Source organism: Stomoxys calcitrans, chromosome 4 (assembly GCF_963082655.1).
Source record: "Stomoxys calcitrans chromosome 4, idStoCalc2.1, whole genome shotgun sequence".
Lineage (NCBI taxonomy): Eukaryota > Metazoa > Arthropoda > Insecta > Diptera > Muscidae > Stomoxys > Stomoxys calcitrans.
This window is the reverse complement of record NC_081555.1, coordinates 147,936,880-147,961,687: the sequence shown is the minus strand read 5'-3', so window position 1 is coordinate 147,961,687 and position 24,808 is coordinate 147,936,880. Positions and strand designations below refer to the sequence as shown.

Below are 24,808 nucleotides of genomic sequence, written 5' to 3'. Positions count from 1 at the left end.
TGGCCATTGCATGAAAATATTCAGCTATGCAGTATCAAACTGTCAGCCAATCCCTAACCTTGTAGATATCCCAACGCGCCGTACTAAAAATATTTGCATTCTTCATTTGTTGTAATTTTTACAAAATTTTCTTTAACATATCGCCTATTACAATTAAAAACTTTACTTGTGTCCAATGGACTTTCCTCAGTTGAACCCTTGTCCATGAGTGAGACAATCCCCATGTGCCAGACAAAAATAAATATGTAAATTTCAATGCACCAGCGTGACGGTTGTAATTGCAATCTAAATAAACGAATCAAACATTTGTTTAACATTTAGTAGGTGTTTGATTTCATTCTACAGGTATTAATCTGATATTTATTAGTAAATATCGTGTCACGTGACCAAAACGGATAACAAATTGTATTACGTGTATCAATGGCAAGATATAAAAAAAATACCAAAGTAATAATGACATACACCCAAAAAAACGTATTTGTTATAGAAAATATGAAATTTTAAAATTGTTTTAAGTTTATCTGTTGCTCTCTTTTATTTTGATTTTCTAAATCTTTTCCTGATTTTTCTAACATTTTTTAGCTCGCGATCATATTCTGTGCTTTCTATGTAAAGACTAGTATAGCAAACAAGTAAAAGCGTGATAAGTTCGGCCGGGCCGAATCTTATAAACCCTCCACCATGGATTGCATTTGTCGAGTTCTTTTCCCGGCATCTCTTCTTAGGCAAAAAAGGATATAAGAAAAGATTTGCTCTGCTATTAGAGCGATATCAAGATATTGTCCGGTTTGGACCACAATTAAATTATATGTTGGAGACCTGTGCAAAATGTCAGCCAATTCGAATAAGAAGTGCGCCCTTTGGGGGCTCAGGAAGTAAAATAGAGAGAACGATTTATATGGGAGCTGTATCGGGCTATAGACCGATTCAGACCATAATAAACACGTATGTTGATGGTCATGAGAGAATCCGCCGTACAAAATTTCAGGCAAATCGGATCGGTTTATATGACAGCTATATCAGGTTGTGAACCGATGCTTTGCAAAGATGTTGGATATCATAACAGAACACGTCGTGCCAAAATTCATTCAAATCGGATAAGAATTGCGCCCTCTAGAGGCTCAAGAAGTCAAGATCCAAGATCGGTTTATATGACAGCTATATCAGGTTATTGACCGATTTGAACCACACTTGGCACAGTTATTGGATATCATAACAAAACACGTCGTGCGAAATTTCATTCCAATCGGATAAGAATTGCGCCCTCTAGAGGCTCAAGAAGTCAAGACCCAAGATCGGTTTATATGGCAGCTATATCAGGTTATGGACCGATTTGAGCCATACTTGGCACAGTTGTTGGATATCATAACAGAACACGTCGTGCCAAAATTCATTCAAATCGGATAAGAATTGAGCACTCTAGAGGCTCAAGAAGTCAAGACCCAAGATGGGTTTATATGGCAGCTATATCAAAGCATGGACCGATATGGCCCACCCACCAACCGACCTACACTAATAAGAAGTATTAATTTCAAATTTCAAGCGGTTAGCTTTACTCCTTCGGAAGTTAGCGTGCTTTCGACTGACAGACGGACGGACATGGCTAGATCGACATAAAATATCACGACGATCAAGAATATATATACTTTATGGGGTCTCAGACGAATATTTCAAATAGTTACAAACAGAATGACGAAATAGGCATACCCCCCATCTTATGGTGGAGGGTATAAAAACTTATGAAAGCTAGGCAAGTGTGTGCTGTTATTCAAAACATTTTGACTGGCATGGTGGATCGTGATTTCTGATACGCTCTACATACCCAACGACCATTGAGTATGATGCAGAGAATGCTTATATTTTGAAGCAAGGCTCAATAAGCCCTCTAACTCTTCTTAGACGCCTTGCCGCAGACATGGCGCATCTCTCACCCTTTGTAAATATCGCCTGTGTTGAAATATCACCCGACAATAAAGACAACCTTTTAATAGAAATACAGCGGTCAAAAAAAGTATTCATCATTAGCAAAATTGATAATAAATTCACTTATTTTGGGTAATTGAAGAAAATTTAAAGTAAACAAATAATGCAGTTTTATGCAATAGTTTATTTTTCGTAATATGTTTTAAAATAAATTCAAAAAATAAATTTAATTAGCGCAAAAAATGCAATTTTATATAATTACACCAAAAACAGAACAAAAAAAGTATTCATCATTGATGTGCTATCATCAAAGTCAAATTCAAATATTATTTGGGAATCCCCCTTTTCTGTTTTATTTAGTAAAGAAGGCTTTGCCCTTGACAGCAAATATTTAATTTCATTGAAAATATAGTTTTTGTCAAAATGGGTCGTAAGCAAAACGAGGTTTCTGATGAGGTAAAAGTTTTGATAATAAAACACCACAGGAATGGTTTAACTCAAAAAACTATCAGTGAAATATTAAATAGACCACGATCTACTATACAATCCATCATCAGAAAGTGGACAGAAACGAAAACTGTTGACAATAAACCAAGATCTGGTCGACCAAAAGCACTTTCAGTTGGAGATGTGCGTTGGCTAGTGCGGCAAGTTCAGAAAACTCCGAAGACAAATGCGACCATTCTTCGTAAAAACACTATGGAATATTTAGGGAAGGAAGTTACTACACAAACAATTCGAAATACACTCAAAAGGCATAGTTACAGAGGAAGAACTGCACGTAAGAAGCCCTTTATAAATAAAATAAACCCAGTGAAAAGGCTAAACTTCGCAAAAATGTATGTAAAACAGCCCGATTTTTGGAAAACAGACATTTTTGCAGACGAGAGCAAGTTTAATCTTTTTGGGTGCGATGGAAAGGTCATAGTGTACAGAAAACCAAATACAGAGCTTGAAGAACGAAACACAGTTGCTACTGTAAAACATGGTGGAGGTGGTTTAATGGTTTGGGGGTGTATGGCGGCTTCAGGAGCGGGAAATCTTGAAATTATTAATGGAGTAATGGATCATAAGTATTACATTGACATTTTAAAGAGGAATTTAAAAGATAGTGCTGTAAAACTTGGGCTTGGTAATAACTTTCAATATTATCAAGATAATGACCCCAAACATTCTGCTTTAAATACCAAGATGTGGATGCTGTATAACTGCCCCAAAGTCATTAAAACTCCTCCTCAAAGTCCCGACTTGAACCCAATTGAACATCTTTGGGAACATCTCGAACGCAAATTGAGAACGCGCAATTTTTCGAGCAAGAGTCAAATGCAACAGGTTATAATGGAGGAATGGACTAATATAGACCAAAATATAACCGCTAAATTAGTCCAATCGATGTCAAACCGTTTAAAAGAAGTTATAAGACGCGGTGGTCGAATAACAAAGTATTAATTTTTTTAAATTATGTTATTTATTTTTTTGTTTTTTTGCAATGATGAATACTTTTTTTGTTTAATTTTTTGTGTTCAGCTGTAAAATGGCCCTTTTTGTTCCAATAAATACTATTTTTTTCTTTAAAAACAATGAAATTGTGTACATATATATCACACAAGCACTACTGCATCATTAGTTTAATATGTTTTTATTCCAATTGCCTTTTGTAGACTTATTAAAAAAAAAACATTGAATGATGAATACTTTTTTTGACCGCTGTACGTTAAAGCGTGCTAAGTTCGGCCGGGCCGAATCTTGAGAATCCACCACCATGAATTCTGCTAAAATATAGGAGCTGTAACAGGTTATAGACCGATTTAGAATGTACTTGGAACAGTTGTTGAGAGCTATTTATAACAGAACACTAGTGCAAAATTTCAGCCAAATCGGACAAAAATCGAGGCTTCCTGGGGCTCAGGAAGTCAAATCGGGACCTGAACTGATATGGCCCATTTGCAATCCCCAACGACCTACATCAATGTTAAGTATCTGTGCAAAATTTCTACGCTAGCTCTACGCGTTCGACCGCTATTGTGATTTTGACAGACGGGCGGACGGACTTGGCACTTTGTGCAAAATTTTAGCCAAACCGGACGAAAATTGAGTCTTCCAGGGGCTCAAGAAGTCGGGAGATTGGTTTATATGGGAGCTATATCAGGGTATACACCGATTCGGACCGTACTTAGCAAAGTTGTTAGAAGTCATAACAGACCACTTTGTGCAAAATTTTAGGCAAAGCGGCCAAAATTTGCGACTTCCAAGGGCTCAAGAATTCAAATCGGGAGATCGGTTTATATGTTAACTATATTCAAATCTGAACTGATATGGCCCATTTGCAATCCTCAACGACCTACATCCATATTAAGTATTTGTGCAAAATTTCAAGCGGCTAGCTCTACGCGTTCGACTGCTGTTGTGATTTCGACTGACGGACGGACCGACTTGGCTAGGTCGACTCAGAACGTCGAGACAATCAAGAATATATAGACTTATTTCATAGATCAATATTTCGAGGTGTTACAAACGGTATGACTAGATTAGTATACCCCCATCCTATGTTGGTGGATATAAATATCCCAATCACCGTCTTTTTATACCCACCACCGAAGGATGGGCGTTGTGGTTGTTGTTGTAGCAGTGTGTTTTACACCGAGACGGCAGCCCTTGCCGATGGAGGATTCCATCGGGTCAATCCGGTACGTACAACCGGCTGCCATGGGATGGGCGTATATTCATTTTGTTATTTCGTCGTAAACATCTAAGACTAAGATCTAAGAAATATCAATTCACGACCCTACAAAGTATATATGTATTTCGGATCGTCGTAAAATTCTAAGACAATGTAACGATGTCCGTGTGTCTGTCCGTCTATCTGTCTGTTCCTTTATCCGTCTGTTCGTCTGTACGGCTGTCCGTCCGTCTGTTGTAATCACTCTACAGGCTTCAAAAATTGAGATATTGAGCTGAAATTTGGCACAGATACATCCTTTTGATGCACTCTGGTTAAGTTTTTGAACGGGCCAAATCGGACCATATTTGGATATAGCTGCTATATAGACCGATTTTCCGATAAAGGGTCTAATGCCCATAAATGCTTTATTTTTCATCCGATTTTGCTGAAACTTGAAGCAGTGAGTAGTTTTAAGCCTCCCGACATCTGACGTAAATATGGTTCAGATCGGACTATATTTAGATATAGCTGTCATATAGACAACTGTGTCAAGTATGGTTTAAATCGGTACATAACCTGATATAGCTTTCATATAAACAGATCTGGTGACTTGACTTCTTGAACCTCTAGAGGGCGCAATTCTTATCCGATTGAAATGAAATTTTGCACGACGTGTTTTGTTATGATTTCCAATAACTGTGTCAAGTATGGTTCAAATCGGTCCATATCCTGAAATAACTGTCATATAAACTATCTTGGGTCTTGACTTTTTGAGCCTTTAGAGGGTGCAATTCCTATCCGATTTGGCTGAAATTTTGCATGAGGTGTTTTGTTATGACTTCTAAGAACTGTGTCAAATAAGGTTCAAATCGGTTCATAACCTGATATAGCTGCCATATAAACCGATCTGAGATCTTGACTTCTTGAGCCTCTAGAGGTCGCAATTATTATCCGATTTGCCTGAAATACGTGTTTATTATGGTCTGAATCGGTATATGGTCCGATACAGCTCCCATATAAATCCATCTCTCTATTTAACTTCTTGAGCCCTCAAAGGGCTCAATTCTTATTCGAATTGGCTGACATTTTACACAGGTCTCCAACATATAATTTAGTTGTAGTCCAAACCGGATCATATCTTGATATCGCTCTAATAGCAGAGCAAATCTTTTCTTACATCCTTTTTTGCCTAAGAAGAGATGCCGGGAAAGGAACTCGACAAATGCGATCCATGGTGGAGGGTATATAAGATTCGGCCCGGCCGAACTTAATCCTTTTTTACTTGTTTTTTTTTTATACGTTTCAATTGCACGCAACATTATTGTCATGAAGATAATTTAAAATTATAGCATCAATTATTTTGGTACCAAAAATAGCTTGAAAAGTACTACTTTTTAGCACTGATTACAAGAAAATCCCAAACAAAAATAGTCATTTAATCCTTTTAGCCCATTTGGCATTAGCACATTTAGTGTATCATTTAGTTCCATCACAGCTATTGACATGGCACTATGTCCGCTTTGTATTGTTACGGTGTTATTTTGCAAATTTTCATTATTTGCATATTTCATGTCGATTTGAATGCCTTTATATGGCCGGTTACCACACCAGCGACTACTGGACAAATTGCCCACAACTTTTCGGAGGCTATTGCAAAAATTGTGGAACATTTTTACATTGGCGAATATCGACGTAGACATTTTCAATTTTTATTCAAAGTAAAAAATCCCAAGGATAGATATTTCTTCCAGGACATTGTGGATGAGACCACACATTTGTTGGAGAATAGCATTACAATATTTTTGGGTAATGGTGAGCCCATACCAATATCGAATGATATGCAGTTTTGCATATTGTTGGTGGATTCGACGGAATCTTTGGGGTAAGTTGTTAACTATGTGTTATCACATGTGGAGCTATTTAACTCATTTAATGCGACATTAGTTACAACTGAAGATAGCTATGTAGCAATGTGCCTACAGCTACCACATATCTCTTTTGTCTTTGGTGTCTTTTCTTCATCAAACACTTTAACTTTCCTTCCCCCCAAACAGATATCTCTACGACAACATCATTCAACATCATCTCTATATATCTGGTTCCTATTTTATTGTACTGCATACGGTTCCCACACCAAATCATTACTATGAGGAATTATATGAAGCCTCCCATTTATCTTTGTCGGCTGGAATTAGTCATGCCAACATACTCATCTACAGCGATCACAATACCATTCTACTATTCCATGATGTATCCTTTTCGGAATTCCACTGCAAGGCTAATGTGCCAGTTGTCCATAATAAATTCACCAAAGGTCAATGGCTGCATAGGAACTTTTATGTGGCCAAGTCTAAAAATTTGCACGGTTGCACATTGGTTTGTGCTACCTGGGAGGATATGCCCTATTTTCAAATAAAGCCGAACTCTAATGGGAGTAACTTTATGGGCCTGGAAGGAAGATTATTGGAATACTTAGCGGAACGCATGAATTTCACCATACATTTTCGTTGGTTGAATAAGAAGGAGATAAATAGGACTATCTATGATCAGAGTCATATTTTGGATGAGGTAAATATAAATTGATGTAACTACCACCATAGGATGAGAGGGAAAACTCATTTTGTCATTGCATTTCAGACCCTACACAGTACATATGTAGGTGGTATGTAAAATTCTAAGACAATTTAACGATGTCCGTTCGTCCGTCAGTTCTTATCACGCTACAAGCTTCAAAAATTTAAATATTCAGCTGAAATTTGACATACATTCATATGTTTTTTTTTATCTGGTTAAGGTGACCATGTTCAAATACAGCTGTCACATAGACCAATATGACGGTCTTAATTCCATAGAAGTTGCATTAATCATGCGATTTGGCTGAAACAGTCAGTTTTACTAAACCACCCATATTTGACCATATTTAGAGATAGCTTTCATATAGACCGCTATCTTGTTCTAGGATCTTAAGCCCGTTAGAACCGCATTTATCATTAAATATCGCTGAAATTTTGAAAGTTGAGTTTCACTGGGTTAGGTTAGGTTGAAAAGAGGGTGTGGATATTAAACCGTCCCATGCCACTATGGACACACACCTAAGCCAGTAATCGGCTTGTTGTGCTCTCTAAAAACAAAAAAAAAACAAAAACAAGTTAAAGCGTGCTAAGTTCCGCCGGGCCGAATTTTGGGAACCCACCACCATGGATTCTGCTAAAATATGGGAGCTATATATGGCGATATACCGATTTTGACCGTACTTTGCATAATTGTTGAGATGCATTAAATGAAATTTCAGCAAAATTGGATAAAAGGGGCGGCTATTAGGGATCAAGAAGTCAAATCGGGAGATCAGTTTATATGGGAGCTATATCAGCTTATAGACCGATTTGGACTGTACTCAACACAGTTGTAGAGAGTCATAACAGAACACTATGTGCAAAATTTCAGCCAAATCGGATGAAAATTGAAGCTTTCAGGGGCTCAAGAAGTCAAATCGGGAGATCGGTTTATATGGAAGCTATATCAGGTTAAAGACCGATTTAGACCACACTTGGCATCGTTGTTCGAAGTTATAACAGAACTCCACATGGTCAGCTTATAGATCGATTTGGACCGTACTTGGCACAGTTGTTGGGAGTCATAACAGAGCACTATGTGCAAAACTTCAGTCGAATCGGACAAAAATTGCAGCTTCCAGAGGCTCAAGAAGTCGGAGGGGGAGATCGATATATATGGGAGCTATATCCAAATCTGAGCCGATATAGCTCATTTGCAATACCCAACGACCAACATCGATGTTAAGTATCTGGACAAAATTTCAAGCGGCTAGCTTTACGGGTTCGTGATTTCGACAGACGGACTGACTTGTCTAGTTCGACTCAGAATATCGAGATGATCAAGAATATATATACTTTATTGGATCCTAGATCAATATTTCGAGGTGTTACAAACGGAATGACCAATTTAGTGTACACCCATCCTATGGTGGTGGGTATACTTAAGTAGCCGTTAAGAAAAATATCCGTATCTCGGAATAGGTACTACCTATTACGACAAATATTTAAAGCCTTTTTGGAGAAGGGTCAAAATGATCTCCAATGACCCAACAGCTGCGGTGGTGGCGTCAGACCCCAGCATGTTGTCCTCCCCTCTTGTAGGTGTGGGAGCCTGGACACCTGTGGTCGAGAGTAATGCTTCAAGCTCACAACTAGTCGAAATGTGAAAGAGACGGATAAACCAGAGGGATGCACAGTTCGTCCACAGACTTTTAGTAGAAGTGGCGTTTTCGACTCGGATTCAGACAGCGACAGTGTCTCGATTCGCAGCCGAATCAAGAGATGAGGGCAGCAGTATGATGGCAGAAGTGGGCGATTGCTTTGCTAAGCTCACAAGCAGATCGGGAATGCGATCCGGGGTAATCCTGTGGAGGATGACAAGGACGGAGGAGGACCGGCAGCGCAATCGGGCGAAAGTGGGAAGGGATAGAACTGACATTCCAGGTACTTCTACGGAAGCTGGAAAGAGAATCAGATCTCCCGAAGAGCATAACACTGCCAAGACGCAGAAGAGCTCCCCGCTTTCAAGTACTCTGAGAAGACCAAGCAATAGAGACACCAGACAGTGTCCTATGGAGGATGACAAAGTTGGAACAGTAACGAAGATAGCGCACATGGAGAACTGTAACTTCCAAAAGCATTCCACAGCTATCACGGAAAGGGAAGATGGTCGCTGAGTAAGGTAAGGAGCCGCCCTATTACGCCGGAGTGGTAAGGAAGCACAACAGAGATGAGATGATTTATGCAGTCTTTGATATCGGCAGATAGGATTTCACCAGATCGTCGGTCTCAGGTGAGGCATTTGGTAAACGATCGGGTTATCGAACATGTATTGAAATCCGAAGGGGGTCCACCCATACGACTTATGTGCTGTGAGTATAGAGGGGACATCTGAAAGCTGCGCTTGGCGTATGAAGTGGGAATGGAAGTAGCCACACTCTCTGGGGCGCAAATCTGGACCTTGTGAGAAAGATGGACATCACACAAATCACAAAGGCGACGTTCTTCATCAAGGATGCGAAATCGTGACGAAGCGCATGATGGAAGTCTTAAAGAAGCAAAACCAAGATTTGGCCGTGGAGAAATGACAGGTTTTTCAGTGGGAGGAGAAGGAACGCTCCTTGTGGTTGGCATTGATCAAGTCTATGTGACAAATTTGGCTAAGTCTAAAGGTATGGCGTACTATGGGGCCATGACCGTCTTCTTCAAGATAGGGAAGAGTATGGGCAAATATCCTCGAATTGAGCCATCAGGCGGTGCAGTGAGGGGACACTCAATAAAGCCTAACGGACAGGGGGCCGACGATGAGTTTATCGCCGTCTCACTCAATATGGGGAAAACCAGGATAAGCAAAGATCGTAATACTGAAACATCAAGCAGTGCAGGGGCGAGAGACCCAACACAGCCTAACGAACAGACGACGAAACAATCAATGACTTTCTCGAGGTTAGGAAGACTAGGATGGATAAAGATTCTAAAGCTGGAGCATCAGGCAGGGAACCGACGATGAGACCACAACCTACTCCCAAGAAGTCCATTTAAAAATTTTGCCCATGTTCCTTAATGGAATGACTAAGGAACAGGGACAAACTTCTCACATATCAATGAGTGTATTCCGATTCAATTCTAAGCTCAATGATAAGGGGTCTCCTTTTTATAGCCGAGTCCGAACGGCGTGCCACAGTACGACACCTCTTTGGAGAGAAGTTTTACATGACATATTACCGCACAAATGTTGTCAGCATTAGATGATGATGATGGAACCATTACCGACTTTCTCAAGATTCTAGTCTTCCGAATCTTGAGAACATGGAAATATCCTACTTCTTGGTAGTGTAGGTCAGTTGGGAATGTAAATGGGCCAAATCGGTGCATGGTTTGATACAGCTGCCATATAAACCGATCTTGGGTCTTGATTTCTTGAGCCTCTAGAGGGCGCAATTCTCGTCCGATTTGACTGAAAATTTTCACGTGGTGTTTTGATGTCACTTTCAACATCTGCGCTAAGTATGGTTGAAAGTGGTCTATTTTTTTTTTATATAGCTGCCATATAACCCGATTTTGGGTCTTGATTTCTTGCGCCTCTAGAGGGCGCAATTCTCGTCCGATTTGACTGAAATTCTACACATAGTGTTTGGGTATCACTTCCAACAATTGTGTTAAGTATGATTAAAATCGGTTCATAATCTGGTATAGCTATCACATAAACCCATCTTGGATCTTGACTTCTTGAGCCTCTAGAGGGCGCAATTCTCATCCGATTTGGCTGAAATTTTGTACAACGGTTTCTCTCATGACCTTTAATATATGTGTTTAATATAGTCTTAATCCATCAGTAGCTTGATGCAGCTCCCATATAAGTCAATCTCCCCATTTTTCTTTTGGAGCCCCTACAAGGCGCAATTTGTATGCGAATGAACTGAAATATTACACAATGACTTCGACAATGTTCAGCATTTATTTATGGTCCGAATCGGACTATAACCTGATATAGCTCCAATGGCATAACAGTTCTTATTCAATATTCTTTGTTTGCCTTGAAAGAGAAACCGCACATGGAACTCGACAAATGCCATCCATGGTGGAGGGTATATAAGATTCGGCACGCTCATACTTTTGTCAATTTTATGCAGAATCCATGGTGGTGGGTTCCAAAGATTCAAAGATTTTTACTTGTTAATATTTTAATTAATCCCCTATTTTCTTGCAGCTTTTTGAAAACGGCACCGATTTTGTTTTTGGCGCCTTCCACTACAAGCCGAGGCTACTCAATGATTCCTACACACCAACAAATCCCTATTTTCTAAGTTCCTATTACTTTGTTATTTCTTCAAGGAGTGAACCATTTGACCACTTTGTTAGACTTCTGTTACCTTTTGCCAGTGAAATTTGGTTTATTTTGATAATCATTTTGGTTGGCGGTAATATCGTTCTATTCACCCTTACGCATATGGATAGAAAATTGAAATATTTCCTACTGGGAACCAAGGAACAAAGACCGCTTTATAATATGCTTGTAATAAGTCTGGGAGGACCAGTGGCTAGAGATCCCTTGGTGCCATTTTCACGTTTCCTGCTTATGGTATGGCTATTGGCCTCATTCGTATTGCGTACGATTTACCAAGGCCTAATGTTTAAATTTATAAAGAATGATTTAAGACTGTCACCGCCAAAGACTTTGGCAGAATTGCTGGCCTTCAACTACACTCCACTAATGACCGAGACGGTGTATAATACAATAAAGAATATGTCACGTTTATCTAAGAGAGCGGTTATTCTAAATGATTCGGAAGTCAATAGTTTCGAAATGCTAAGACATCCCGAGAGATATGACTACATTAGAATGAGCATATTGACAGCTTTCGAATATTTTGGATATTTTAAACAGAACTATACTGACCGTAACGAGTTCTATGTGGTACCGCAAATCCTGTTCACCCAACAACTGAGTATTTATATGAGAAAGAATTCACAATTTCTCAATAGATTTAACACGCACATCGAGAGTTTCGTCAATGAAGGCCTAATGGATCGTTGGGAGAGATTTCTGCTCTTTGATGGCAGGCATGGAATAGAGCATAAAGAAGATAGTCCTAAGGTTTTGGATATGTCACAGCTATTTGGAGCCTTCAGTTTGTTGATTATTTGTCTAGGTGCCTGCGTGTGTGTCTTCATCTTGGAAATATGTATGTCCCGTGTCAAGCGACACATCAAGGGTGTATGTCGTAGGCCATGCACCGAAGTAAAGCTAAACAATACATTGTAATTTTAAAGCTAATTAAATAAATTGTTATAGAAGTGATTTGATTTGAAAGATTAAAACTAAATAAAATTTTAATGATATTAAAACAAGTAAAAAGGCATTAAGTTCGGCCGGGTCGAACTTTGGATACCCACCATATCGGGTGTATATGTAAACCCTCTTTCGCCATAATCTGGTGAAAAATGAATAAATTATGCAGCCAAATTCGGCACGGACATTGAGTGGTCTAATAAATAAATATAAATTTTGTATTTCAAACTAGCTGACCCGGGCCTGCTCTGCTGCGCCTTCTTTTACTTTATATAGAACAATATTTTGCTTGGAATATTTATTTTCGACAATTAAAGAGCTTTTAGTGAAATACCATGCTACGAAAATAGTATATCGCTTGACTAACAGTTTAACAATATAAGTACCTTTACGAATTTAATTTTGGATGTAAGGTGTACTCCATTCTTAAAATACTTTATTTCAGCCCGATATTCTCATAATGTTTGATTTAGGGGTGTTTTGGGGGGTGAGGTGGTCCCCCAGACACTTGGCCCTGAAAAAATATCAGCTTCGTGCTCTTCTCTCAAATACAATTTTTTGTATTTAAACCCCATACTGTCATTGGTTTAGGGGAGTTTACACGATCAGGCGTCCCCCAAACATATGGCTCCAAAATAGGTTTTCAAATTCGTTTTCTAATCTCAAATACCTTTCATTTGAGCCACATATTGGCATGGTCGAAAAATTCTTACACTTTGGGGGTTGTTTTCTGGAAGGGGTGATGCCCTTAATATATGGTCCTACATTTAGATATCAAATTCGTATCCTACTTCCAAATACTTTTATTTGAGCCCCATATTGCGATGGTCTGTAAAAAATTGCTGCTTGTGGGGTATTTTGGGAAAGAGGTAGACCCCATAAAATTGGTCCCGAAAGTGCGTTTCAATTCTTGCTCTACCGCCCAATACCTTTTATTTAAGCTCCACATTGACATGGTCGGTAAATATGCCCGATTTAGGGGTGATTGGGTTGGTCCCCCAATCACTAAGCCCGGAAAATGTATGAGCAACGATTTAGGGGTGATTGGGTTGGTCCCCCAATCACTAAGCCCGGAAAATATATGAGCAACGTGCTCTATTCTCATATAACTATATATCATTTATTTGTACCCCATATTGCCAATGACCTCAAAATGGGATATCAAATTCGTTTTCAAATCCCATTTAAACTCATATTGCAAAAGTCGGCAAATATGTCCGGTTTGCGGTATTGAACGTAAATTGATATCAGATTCGTGTTTTACTCCCAAACACATTTCACATATGGCTATGGTCGTAAATTTGGCCCTTTGGGGGATGTTTTTGGGGAGAGCCGGCCCCAAACACTTGGTCCCATATTTGGATATCAGATTCTAATTATTCACTCAAATACCTTTTATTTAAGCCCTATATTGCCATGGTCAGTAAACAAGTTCTGGTTGGGGGGTGTTTTGGGAAAGAAATGTGGTCCCACGTTTGGATATCAGATTCGTATTCTACTTGCAAATACCTTTCATTTGAGTCCCATATTGCCATGGTCGGTAAATGTGTCCGATTTAGGGGTGTTTTGGGTGTGGCGTGGCCCCATAGACACTTTTCCCGAATATTGATATCAAATTCGTGCTTTACTCCCAAAGACCTTTCATTTGAGCCCCATATTGCTATGGTTGAAAATTTTTCCCCTTTGTGGGGATGTTTTTGGTGAGAGGCGGCCCCCCAAATACTTGGTCCAATATTTGGATATCAGATTCGTATTCAACATTCAAATACCTTTAATTTAAACCCCATATTCCCATGGTCACTAAATAAGTCCAGTTTGGGGGGTGTTTTGGAGAAGAAGTGGACCCCCGGAAAAGCGGTCCCACATTTGGATATCAGGTTCGTATTCTACTCGCAAATACCTTTCATTTGAGTCCCGTATTGCCATGGTCGGTAAGTATGTCCGATTTAGGGGTGTTTTGGGGGTTGGGGTGGTTCCCCTTGCACTTGGTTCGACATTTGGATATCAGATACGTTTTCTTATCCTAAATACCTTTCATTTGAGTCCCATATTGTCGTGATTGGTCTAAATTTATGTTTGGTAGGTTTTAGGGTGGGGCGGCCCCCCTAGGTATCCCATCCGGAAATTGGATACCAAATTTTTATTTTTAGGGTACTATAGGAGAGCACACAAATTTCGCTTAAATCGCACCACCCATCTCCGATATCTGGCGTTTCTGAAAATTAGGGTAAGGGGGAGGGTCTGCCCCCCTTCAGATATCAAAAAATTTAGTACCCTATTTTCACCACGGGGTCATTATGCACCATCTGCGAAAATTTCAAGAAAATCGGTTCAGCCGTTTCTGAGTCTATAAGGAACACACAAAAATACAAACAAACAAACAAGCAAACAAACAAACAAACAAACAAACAAACAAACAAACAAACAAACAAACAAACAAACAAACAAACAAACAAACAAACAAACAAACAAACAAACAAACAAACAAACAAACAAACAAACAAACAAACAAACAAACAAACAAACAAACAAACAAACAAACAAACAAACAAACAAACAAACAAACAAACAAATAAACAAACAAACAAACAAACAAACAAACAAACAAACAAACTAACAAACAAACAAACAAACAAACAAGCAAACAAACAAACAAACAAACAAGCAAACAAACAAACACAAATTGATTTTTAAAATAAGATAGGGTCGGTAATGGATATTTCGATGTGTTGCAAACGGAATGACAAAAGGAAGATACCCCCCTCCTTTCAAATTACAATAAAATTTTAATTTCGACGACTTAGCCATTGCCTCACCCTAGACCGTCCTCATTTGTTGTCTATAAGACCTGGTCATTGGCCCATGGTGCCATGGTGCATTTGGCAACTTTCGGTATTTTACTTTAAGCCAAACACTGTATGTTAGGCAATACAGCAATACTGTAAACGGATTAAATTCTTCCACAAGCATGTCATCCATTAGCCCATAACGTGGAGCATGACAAATTCAAATTTGTTTCTTGTGTTTTTTTTTATAACATTACAACAATAATTACCATGTTCTCAATTGCGATGTTAGGCTAGTTTGGAATACAAGTAAAAGCGTGCAAAGTTCGGCCGGGCCGAATCTTGGGAACCCTCCATCATGGATTCTGCTAAAAATTTATGCAAAATAAATTAAGTTGTAGGGCATGATTTTATTCTACATACCAAACTTGTGTTAAACCAGCAAAAATTAAAGCTTTCAGAAACCGAAAAGGGATGATCAAGAGGGCGGTTTATATGGGAGCTATATCAGGTTATAAACTGATTTTAGCTGTACTTGTACACAGCTGTTAGGAGTCATAACAGAATGCGGTGTGCAAAATTTCAGCTCAATTGGATGAAAATTGTGGCTTCCAGGGGCTCAAGAAGTCAAATCGGGAGATCGGTTTATGTGGGAGCTATATCAGGTGCTTCACCGATTTAGACTGTAGTTCGCACAGCTGTTAGGAGTCATAACAGTATACTGTGTACAAATTTTCAGCCAAATCGGATGAAAATTAAGGCTTCCAGGGGCTCAAGAAGTCAAATTTGGAGATCGGTTTATATGGGAGCTATATCAGGTTCTTGATCGATTTGAACCGTACTTGGTACAGTTATTGGAAGTCATAGCGGAACACGATGTACAAAATTTCTGCCAAATCGGACAAAAATTTCGGCATCCATTGGCTCAAGAAGTCAAATCGGGAGATCGGTTTATATGGGAGCTATATCAGGTTCTTGCCCAATTTGGACCGTACTTGGCACAGTTGTTGGAAGTCATAGCAGAACATTATCTGCAAAATTTCAGCCAAAACGGATGAAAATTGAGGCTTCCAGGGGCTCAAGAAGTCAAATCGGGAGATCGGTTTATATGGAAGCTATATCTACATCTGAACCGATATGGCCCATTTGCAATCCCCAATGACCTATGTCAATATAAAGTATCTCTGCTAAATTTCAAGCCGCTAGCTCTACGCATTTCAATAGACGGATGGACGGATGGACGTACGGACGGACGGATGGAAGGACGGACGGACGTAGGGACGGACGGAAGGACATGGCTAGTTCGAATCAGAATTTTGAGACGATCAATAATATATATACCTTATGGGGTCCTTGATTAATATTTCGAGATGTTACAAACGGAATGACTAGATTAGTATACCCACCCATTCTATGGTGGTGGGTATAGTAAGAGAATTTGTTTTTCAAAATGCTGACTGTTAGTCAGCACATATAATTTTGTATTGCCAAAGACAATAAATCAAAGACTAGCTAAAGCACAAACAAAATACGAGGGAAAAATCTATTTTGATTAAAAAAAATATATATATACATAAATTATATATCTTGGGCGTAAAATATTGGTTATGCAAATGAGTTCATCTATTGAGTATTCATTAGAAAATAGTCAATCCCTTGGTACTTTACGTTTAATATTGTCAATAGTGTGGATTATTAAAAAGGAATTTGATGTTGATAGTTTTCCATCAAGCCCTACTATTGGTCAGTATGCCAAGAAAGCAGCAAATCGTCACAAGCAGCAAGATTTGATTGATGAAGTTCTCAGAAGAGTCCTGGCCCAAGGGGGCCTATTCAAATATCAAATGGTAGGTGAGCGCTATACGGTAGATGAGACAATGATGTATGTGAGTGAGGAAGAATAGCAGGAAAGATTCTATCGCACCTATGCTAGACGCGATAAGTCCATATGGCTGTTGGATAGTCTGGAGGCCTATGGGTAATTGTAACTTCAAAATGAAAAATCTTTTTAAAAATCCTAATTTTTCTTCGCATTGCAGTAGATTTGAAAGTTGCATACTGGATCCCTTGCATAGTAATGCAAGGGATCCAGTATGGTTACTTTCTGCTGGTGTACACTGGTATTCAAGATGTCGGCTTGGCCGTACTGAAGGAGATATTTCATCGCCTCTTTGACATTTATGTCATCAATGTTAGTGTTTTGCTTCTAAAGGATGACCGGCCCATTTTGTACACCTATTATCCCTTCAATGTCAACGAATGCCATTCCTGGGAACCTCAATACCTGGCCTCCTTTCACAACATAGAAAATGAGTCAAATTTTACTTTAGGCACAAAATTTTTTCCCAACAAAGTGGCAAATATGCAGGGATGCAATTTGACCATTATTACCTGGGATTATATGCCATGTTTGGGGCTTAATTCTGAATCCGAGGCTAATGCATCTAAAAAGGATGGATTTGAAGGATTATTGCTAAAGTTTCTAGCAGAACGCCAACAAAACAGCAACTGGAGCCACTAAAATGGTAGACTCTCAAACATATTCGGTATTTGATTCAATTTTGATGGATTTCATTTCAGATAGTGGAGCAACAAGGCAACATCTCCATACTATGTTTCATGTATTCCAAGGATCGTGCCGATGCCATGCTGGCCAGTAAGAGTTACATAAGTCAACGCATTGTTTTGGCCATTCCCCATGGCAGACTGATGGTACCATTTGAGCCTCTAATTAAACCATTTCGTTGCATCACATGGCTCTGCTTTAGTTTAAGTTTTGCTTTGGCAATTTGGGTCATCTATTCCATACGCTTTCTGGATAAAGCCGAACTGACAACTCTAGTCTATGGCCACGATAATCGCACTCCATTTTTAAATCTTCTCCAAACCTTGGCTGGTGGTGCCATATATGGTCACATACCTAAAAGAAATTTTGCCCGTTACATTCTAATGATGTGGTTGCTGTACACTGTGGTCTTGAGAACCGCCTATTCGGGAGAATTGTTTAGAATTCTTCAACATTCGCATGTGCGTTACACAGTGACTAGCCTAGGGCAGGCTGTTGAAAGCAATTATACTGTATACACTTTCTTCTCAGTGGTTGGTGTACTTAAGTCCCTATATCCTGAGCTAAAGATTCGTTTGGTGGACGAGCACAATCCTTTAGCCAATATTTTAGAGAAATTAAGTGATCCTAATAATGAGGAGAAAATAGCATTGGGCATTTCTGAATATGCCATAAGGTGGTATAATCAAAAAAATCATCCGCGAAGAATTAAGATGCTGGCCCAACCTTTGGTAACCGCACCGGTTGTCTTTTTTATGCCTCGTCATTCGTATCTGGCCCATCCCACTGGCAAATGGATTGCAGATGTCTTACAATCGGGCCTAATGAAAAGAATGGAATCCTCAGTGCTGTACATGACCTCAAGATCATCTCAAAGTCGAGGTGCAGCTGCCGCATTATCTTTCTACTTATTATCTGGGGTATTTTTTGTTTATTTCTTAGTTTTGGTATTTTGTTCTCTTATATTTCTATTGGAGTTAAATAGTAGTAGGTCTGCTAAAATTCGTAATTTGCTTAATTTTCTGAATGTATAATAAAAACAAGCGTGCTAAGTTCGTACGGTGGGTACCCACCACCATTGATTCTGCTAAAAATGCCACCTTATCAACTGAGTTTGTATAGGAATTATTTTGGTCTCAAGAAGTCATATCGGGATATCGATATATAGGGGGGGGGGGGGGGACTATATCACCATATTGAGCGGTTCACATAAAACTTGGCACCGATGCTGTAAGTCATAACTCAAATCCTTGATTCAAATTTCAGTCAAATCGGATGAAAATTGAGGCATCTAAGGACTCAAGAAGTCAAATCCGGGGATCGGTTTATATGGGGGCTATATCTGTTTATAGACCAATTCGGATCATGGATGTTGAAAGACATAATTCAAGTCTTTGTTTCAAATTTTAGCCTAATCGGATGAAAATTGAGGCTTCTAAGGACTGAAAAAGTCAAATCCGGGGATCGGTCTATATGGGGGCTATATCAGGTTATATACCCATTCGGATCATACTTGGCATGTATGTTGAAAGTCATAACTCAAGTTCGTGATCCAAATTTCAGCCAATTCGCATGAAAATTGAGGCTTCTAAGGGCTGAAGAAGTCAGATCCGGAGATCGGTTTATATGGGAGCTATATCAGGTTCTTGACCGATTTAGACCGTACTTGGCACAGTTGTTGGAAGTCATAACGGAACACGATGTACAAATTTTCTGCCAAATCGGACAAAAATTGCGGCTTCCATGGGCTCAAGAAGTCAAATCGGGATATCGGTATATATGGGAGCTATATCAGGTTCTTGACCGATTTAGACTGTAGTTCGCTCAGCTGTTAGGAGTCATAACAGAATACTATGTACAAAATTTCAGGCAAATCGGATGAAAATGAAGTCTTCCAGGGGCTCAAGAAGTCAAATCTGGAGATCGGTTTATATGGGAGCTATATCAGGTTCTTGACCGATTTAGACCGTATTTGACACAGTTGTTGGAAGTCATAACGGAACACAATGTTCAAAAATTCTGCCAAATCGGACAAAAATTGCGGCTTGTAAGGGCTCAAGAAGTCAAATTCGGGAATCGATTTATATGGGGGCTATATTCAAATCTGAACCGATATGACCCAGTTGCAACCCTCAAAGACCTACATCAATTAGAAGTATCTATGCAACTTTCGCTTTACGCGTTCGACCGCAATCGTGATTTCGATAGATGGACGGACGGACGCACATGGCTTGATAAACTCAAATCAGGTAAAAATTGAGGCTTCCTAGGGCTCAAGAAGTTAATACGGGGATCGGTTTATATGGGGGCTATATCCGTTTATAAACTGATTCGGATCATTCTTGGCATAGATGTTGAGAGTCATGCCTCAAGTCCTTGATTCAAATTTCAGTCAAATAGGATGCAAATTGAAGCCTCCCAGGGCTCTAGAAGTCAAATCTGGAGATCGGTTAATGTGGGGACTATATCTGTTTATATACCGATTCGGATCATGCTTGCCATGGATGATGAAAGTCATAACTCAAGTCCTTGATCCAAATTTCAGAAAAATCGGATGAAAATTGAGGCTTCTAAAGGCGGAAGAAATCAAATCCGGGAATCGGTTTATATGGGGGCTATATTCAAATCTGAACCGATATCACCCATTAGCAATCCCCAAAGACCTACTCTAAAATCGGTTTATATGGCGGCTATATCTGTTTATAAACACAATCGGATCATACTTGGCATCTATATTGACAATCATAATTTAAGTATTTGTTCCAAATTTAAGCCAAATCGGATGAACATTGCGGCTTATAAGTGCTGAAGAAGTCAAATCCGGGGATCGGTTTATATTGGGGCTATATCTGTTTATGAACCGAATCGGATCATACTTGGCATGGATGTTAAGAGACAAAACTCAAGTCCTTGTTCCAAATTTAAGCCAAATCGGATGAAAATTAAGGCTTCTAGGCTCAAGGAGTCAATCGGTTATCGATCGACCCATTTGCAATCCCCAACGACCTACATCAATTAGAAGTATCTATGCAAACCTTCAAGCGGCTAGCTTTACGCATTAGACCGCTATCGTGATTTTGACCGATGAACGGACGGACATGTCGAAACGATCCAGAATAAATATACTTTATGGGGTCGCTGATCAATATTTCAAGGAGCTAAAAACTGAATGACTAGATTAGTACACCCCCATCCTGTGGTCTTAGGTATAAACTAGTAAGAGCGTGCTAAGAAGCCGTTGTACTCAATTTCTGCTAAATCGGATGAGAATTGCGCCCTCTAGAGGCTCAAGAAGTCAAGATCCCAGATCGGTTTACATGGCAGCTATATCAGGTTATGTACCGATTTGGGTTATTATTAGCACTGTTATTGGAGGTCATAACAGAACAGCTCATGCAAAATTTCAGCCAAATCGGATGAGAATTGCGCCCTCTATTGGCTCAAGAAGTCAAGATCCAAGATGGGTTTATATGACAGCTATACCAGATTATGAACCGATTTGAATCTTACCTAACACAATTGTTGGAACTGATACCAAAACACTATGTGCAAAATTTCAGTCAAATCGTATGAGAATTGCGCCCTCTAGAGGCTCAAGAAGTCAAGACCCAAAATCGGTTTATATGGCAGCTATATCAGGTTATGGACCGATTTGAACTTTGCTTAGCACAGTTTTTGGACGTCATATCGAAACACGTTGTGCAAAATTTCAGACAAATCGAATAGGAATTGCGCCCTCTAGAGGCTCAAGAAGTCAAGACCCCAGATAGGTTTATATGATAGCTATATCAGGTTATGGACCGATTACAACCATACTCAGCACAGTTGTTGGAAGTCATAATAAAACACTTTGTGCAAAATTTCAGCCAAATCGGATAAGAATTGTGCCCTCTAGAACCTCAAGAAGTCAAGATCCAAGATCGGTTTATATAGCAGCTATATCAAAACAAGGACCAATATAGCCCATTTACAATCCCATCTGACCTACACTAATAAGAATTATTTGTGCAAAATTTCAAGCGGCTAGCTTTATTCCTCCGAAAGTTAGCGTGCTTTCGACAGACAGCACGAGTTGAAATGTCATGACGATCAAGAAAATATTTACTTTATGGGGTCTTAGACGAAAGTTTTGAGGAGTTATAAACAGAATGACGAAATTAGTATACCCCCATCCTATCGTGGAGGGTATAAACATGGCATGAAATCTTTATTTGAATCTATGGTACGGTCCATATAATTTAATGTTCGAAAATTATTTCATGCAAATGTTGACAGTTACTGCGACTCAAATGGTCTATCCGCTTATTCTAATTTTGGCATACTCATTCCAACATTTCAGCCGGTATCTCACGAATAAGTAGTTCAATGTTGTCTTCCAATGCGTCAATTGAAGCGGCCTTATCTGTATAGACATGAGCTTTAGCATAGCGTGCTGTGTGGCGTATGGCATCGTCTGTTTGAAACCACATGTCATGCGAGTCACGCATTTTGTGCAAAAAAAGTTGGATATCATCTCACGATAGCTCTCACCATTCACAGTTACGTTGCGATTCGCATCATCTTTGAAGAAGTACGATCCAATGATGCCACCAGCCCATAAACCGCAACAAATTGAGACTTTTTCTGGATGCATTGGTAGCTCTAGCAATGCTTCCGGCTGATCTTCACCCCAAAGTCTACTATTCTGCTTATTTACGTACCCATTGAGCCAAAAATGAGCTTCGTCGCTCAATGGAAGAAGCCCGCGATGAACTTTCCTAACAAAGCACGCATTTTAATAATAAAATTCAATAATTTGCAAGCGTTGTTCGTTTGTAAGACGATTCATGGATAAATTATAGCTCAAACTGAATATGTTTGACAGTGAAACAGAAAACGAAACGTGCATGAGCTGTTTAAACCAGTGTTGCCAAAAAGGTTATATCTAAAAAATCATCCTTTAGATACATGTTTTCTTTGGAGAAACTTCTGAGAATTGTATAAAGTTTATGTTTTTGCAATTCGATATACCCACCACCATAGGATAGGGGGTATATTCATTTAGTCATTCTGTTTGCAACACATCGAAATGTCAATCAGCGACCCTACAAGGAGGTGTATATATTTCGGATCGTCGTAAAATTCTAAGGCGATTTAACGATGTCCATCTGTCTGTAGACCGAAACAGTGAGTAGTTTAGACCTCCCGACAATACGATTCAGATCGGACTATATTTAGATATAGCCACCATATAGACCGATCTCCCGATAAAGGGTCTGAAGACCATAAAAGCTTTTTTTATTACCCGATTTCGCTGATATTTGAAAAAGTGGGTTATTTTAAGCCTCCCTACATCTGATAAATATATGGCTCCGATTGGTCGATATTTAGATATAGCCGCCATGTAGACCGATCTGCCGATAAAGGGTCTGAAGCCCGTAAAAGCTATATTTAGACCCGACAAAGGGTCTGAAGACCATAAAGGCTTTATATTTTATCCGTTATTTTAAGCATCTCGACATCCGAATTAAATATGGTTCAGATCTCCCGATAAAGGGTCTGAATCCCATAAAAGCTTTATTTATTACCCGATTTCGCTGAAATTGAAAACAGTGGGGTATTTTAAGCCTCCCGTCATCTGACGAAAACTTCGTTCAGATCGGACTACATTTAGCTATAGCTGTCATATAGACCGATCTCCCGATAAAGGGTCTGACGACCATAAAGGCTTTATTTTCTATCCGATTTATCTGAAATTTGGAATAGTACGCAGTTTAAAGCCTCCCAATATCCGACCCAAATATGGTACAGATCGGACTGTATTTACATATAGCTGCTATATATTGTAGACCGATCTGCCGATAAAGGGTCTGAAGCCCTTAAAAGCTTTATTTATCATCCGATTTCGCTCAAATTTGAAACAGTGAGTAATTTTATGCATCCTAAAATAGGACCCAAATATGGTACAGATCGCACTGTATTTAGATATAGCTGCCATATAGACTAATCTCCCGATAAAGGGTCTGAAGACCATAAAGGTTTTATTTATTACCCGATTTTGCTGAAATTCGAAACAGTGAGTAGTTTTAGGCCTCCTAACATAGGACCCAAATATGGTTCAGATCGGACTGTTTTTAGATATAGCTGCCATATATACCGATCTGCGGATAAGGGGTCTGAAGCCCATAAAAGCTTTATTTATTATCCGATCTCGCTGAAATTTGAAACAGTGAGTTGTTTTGAGCCTCCCAATATCCAACTTTAATATGGTTCAAATCGGACTATATTATAGTTTTTTATATGAATTTTCGGGACTTGAATAAAGTATGATATAGACCAGCCACTATTATTATTAGGGTCTTAGACCCATAAAAGCCACATTTATTATCCGATTTTGCTGAAATTTTGGACAGTGAGTTGTGTTAAGCGATTCGACTTCCTTCTTCAATTTGGCCCAGATCGGTCCAGATTTGCATATAGCTGCCATATAGACCGATCTCTCGCTTTAAGGTTTTGGGCCCATAATTGGCGCATTTATTATCCGATGTCGCCAAAATTTGGGACATTGAGTTGTGTTAAGCCCCTCGACTTCCTGCTTCAATTTTGCTGAGATCGGTCTAGATTTGGATATAGCTGCCATATAGATCGTTCTTCCGATTTAAGGTTTTGGGTCCATAAAATTTGCATTTATTGTCCGATTTCGCCGAAATTTGGGACAGTGAGTAAAGTTAAGCTCCTCGATATACTTCTACAATGTGGCACAGATCGCTTCAGATTTGCATATAGCTGCCATATAGACCGATCTCTCGGTTTAAAGTTTTGCGCCCATAACAGGCGCATTTATTGTCCGATATTGCCGAACAGACAGAGAGTTAAGTTAAACACCTCGACATTTTTCTGCAATTTAGCCAATATCGATTAAGATTTGGATATAGCTACCATATATGGACCGATCTCTCGATTTAAGGTTTTGGCGCCACATTTATTGCCCGATTTCGCCGAAATTTTGGATTGTGAGTTGTGTTAGGCTTTTCGAAATTTTTCTGA

The 24,808-nt window shown here is 39.2% G+C and overlaps 2 protein-coding genes across 2 annotated transcripts; both read left to right on the top strand.

Annotated features, from left to right (window-relative positions):
- Window positions 1-6,096: 6,096 nt before the first annotated feature.
- Window positions 6,097-12,408, top strand: LOC106085028 (uncharacterized). The gene is made up of 3 exons (XM_013249027.2): window positions 6,097-6,467; window positions 6,640-7,153; window positions 11,348-12,408. Exons 1-3 carry the CDS (start codon window positions 6,097-6,099, stop codon window positions 12,401-12,403), a joined length of 1,941 nt encoding a protein of 646 aa, XP_013104481.2. The 3' UTR covers window positions 12,404-12,408.
- A 4,930-nt stretch (window positions 12,409-17,338) lies between these two features.
- On the top strand, window positions 17,339-18,816 carry LOC106085019 (uncharacterized; the record flags this gene model as incomplete). The annotated part of the gene is made up of 2 exons (XM_013249018.2): window positions 17,339-17,701; window positions 17,797-18,816. Coding segments are annotated over 2 exons (1,383 nt in total), but the record flags the coding sequence as incomplete, so codon positions are not given.
- Window positions 18,817-24,808: the final 5,992 nt, after the last annotated feature.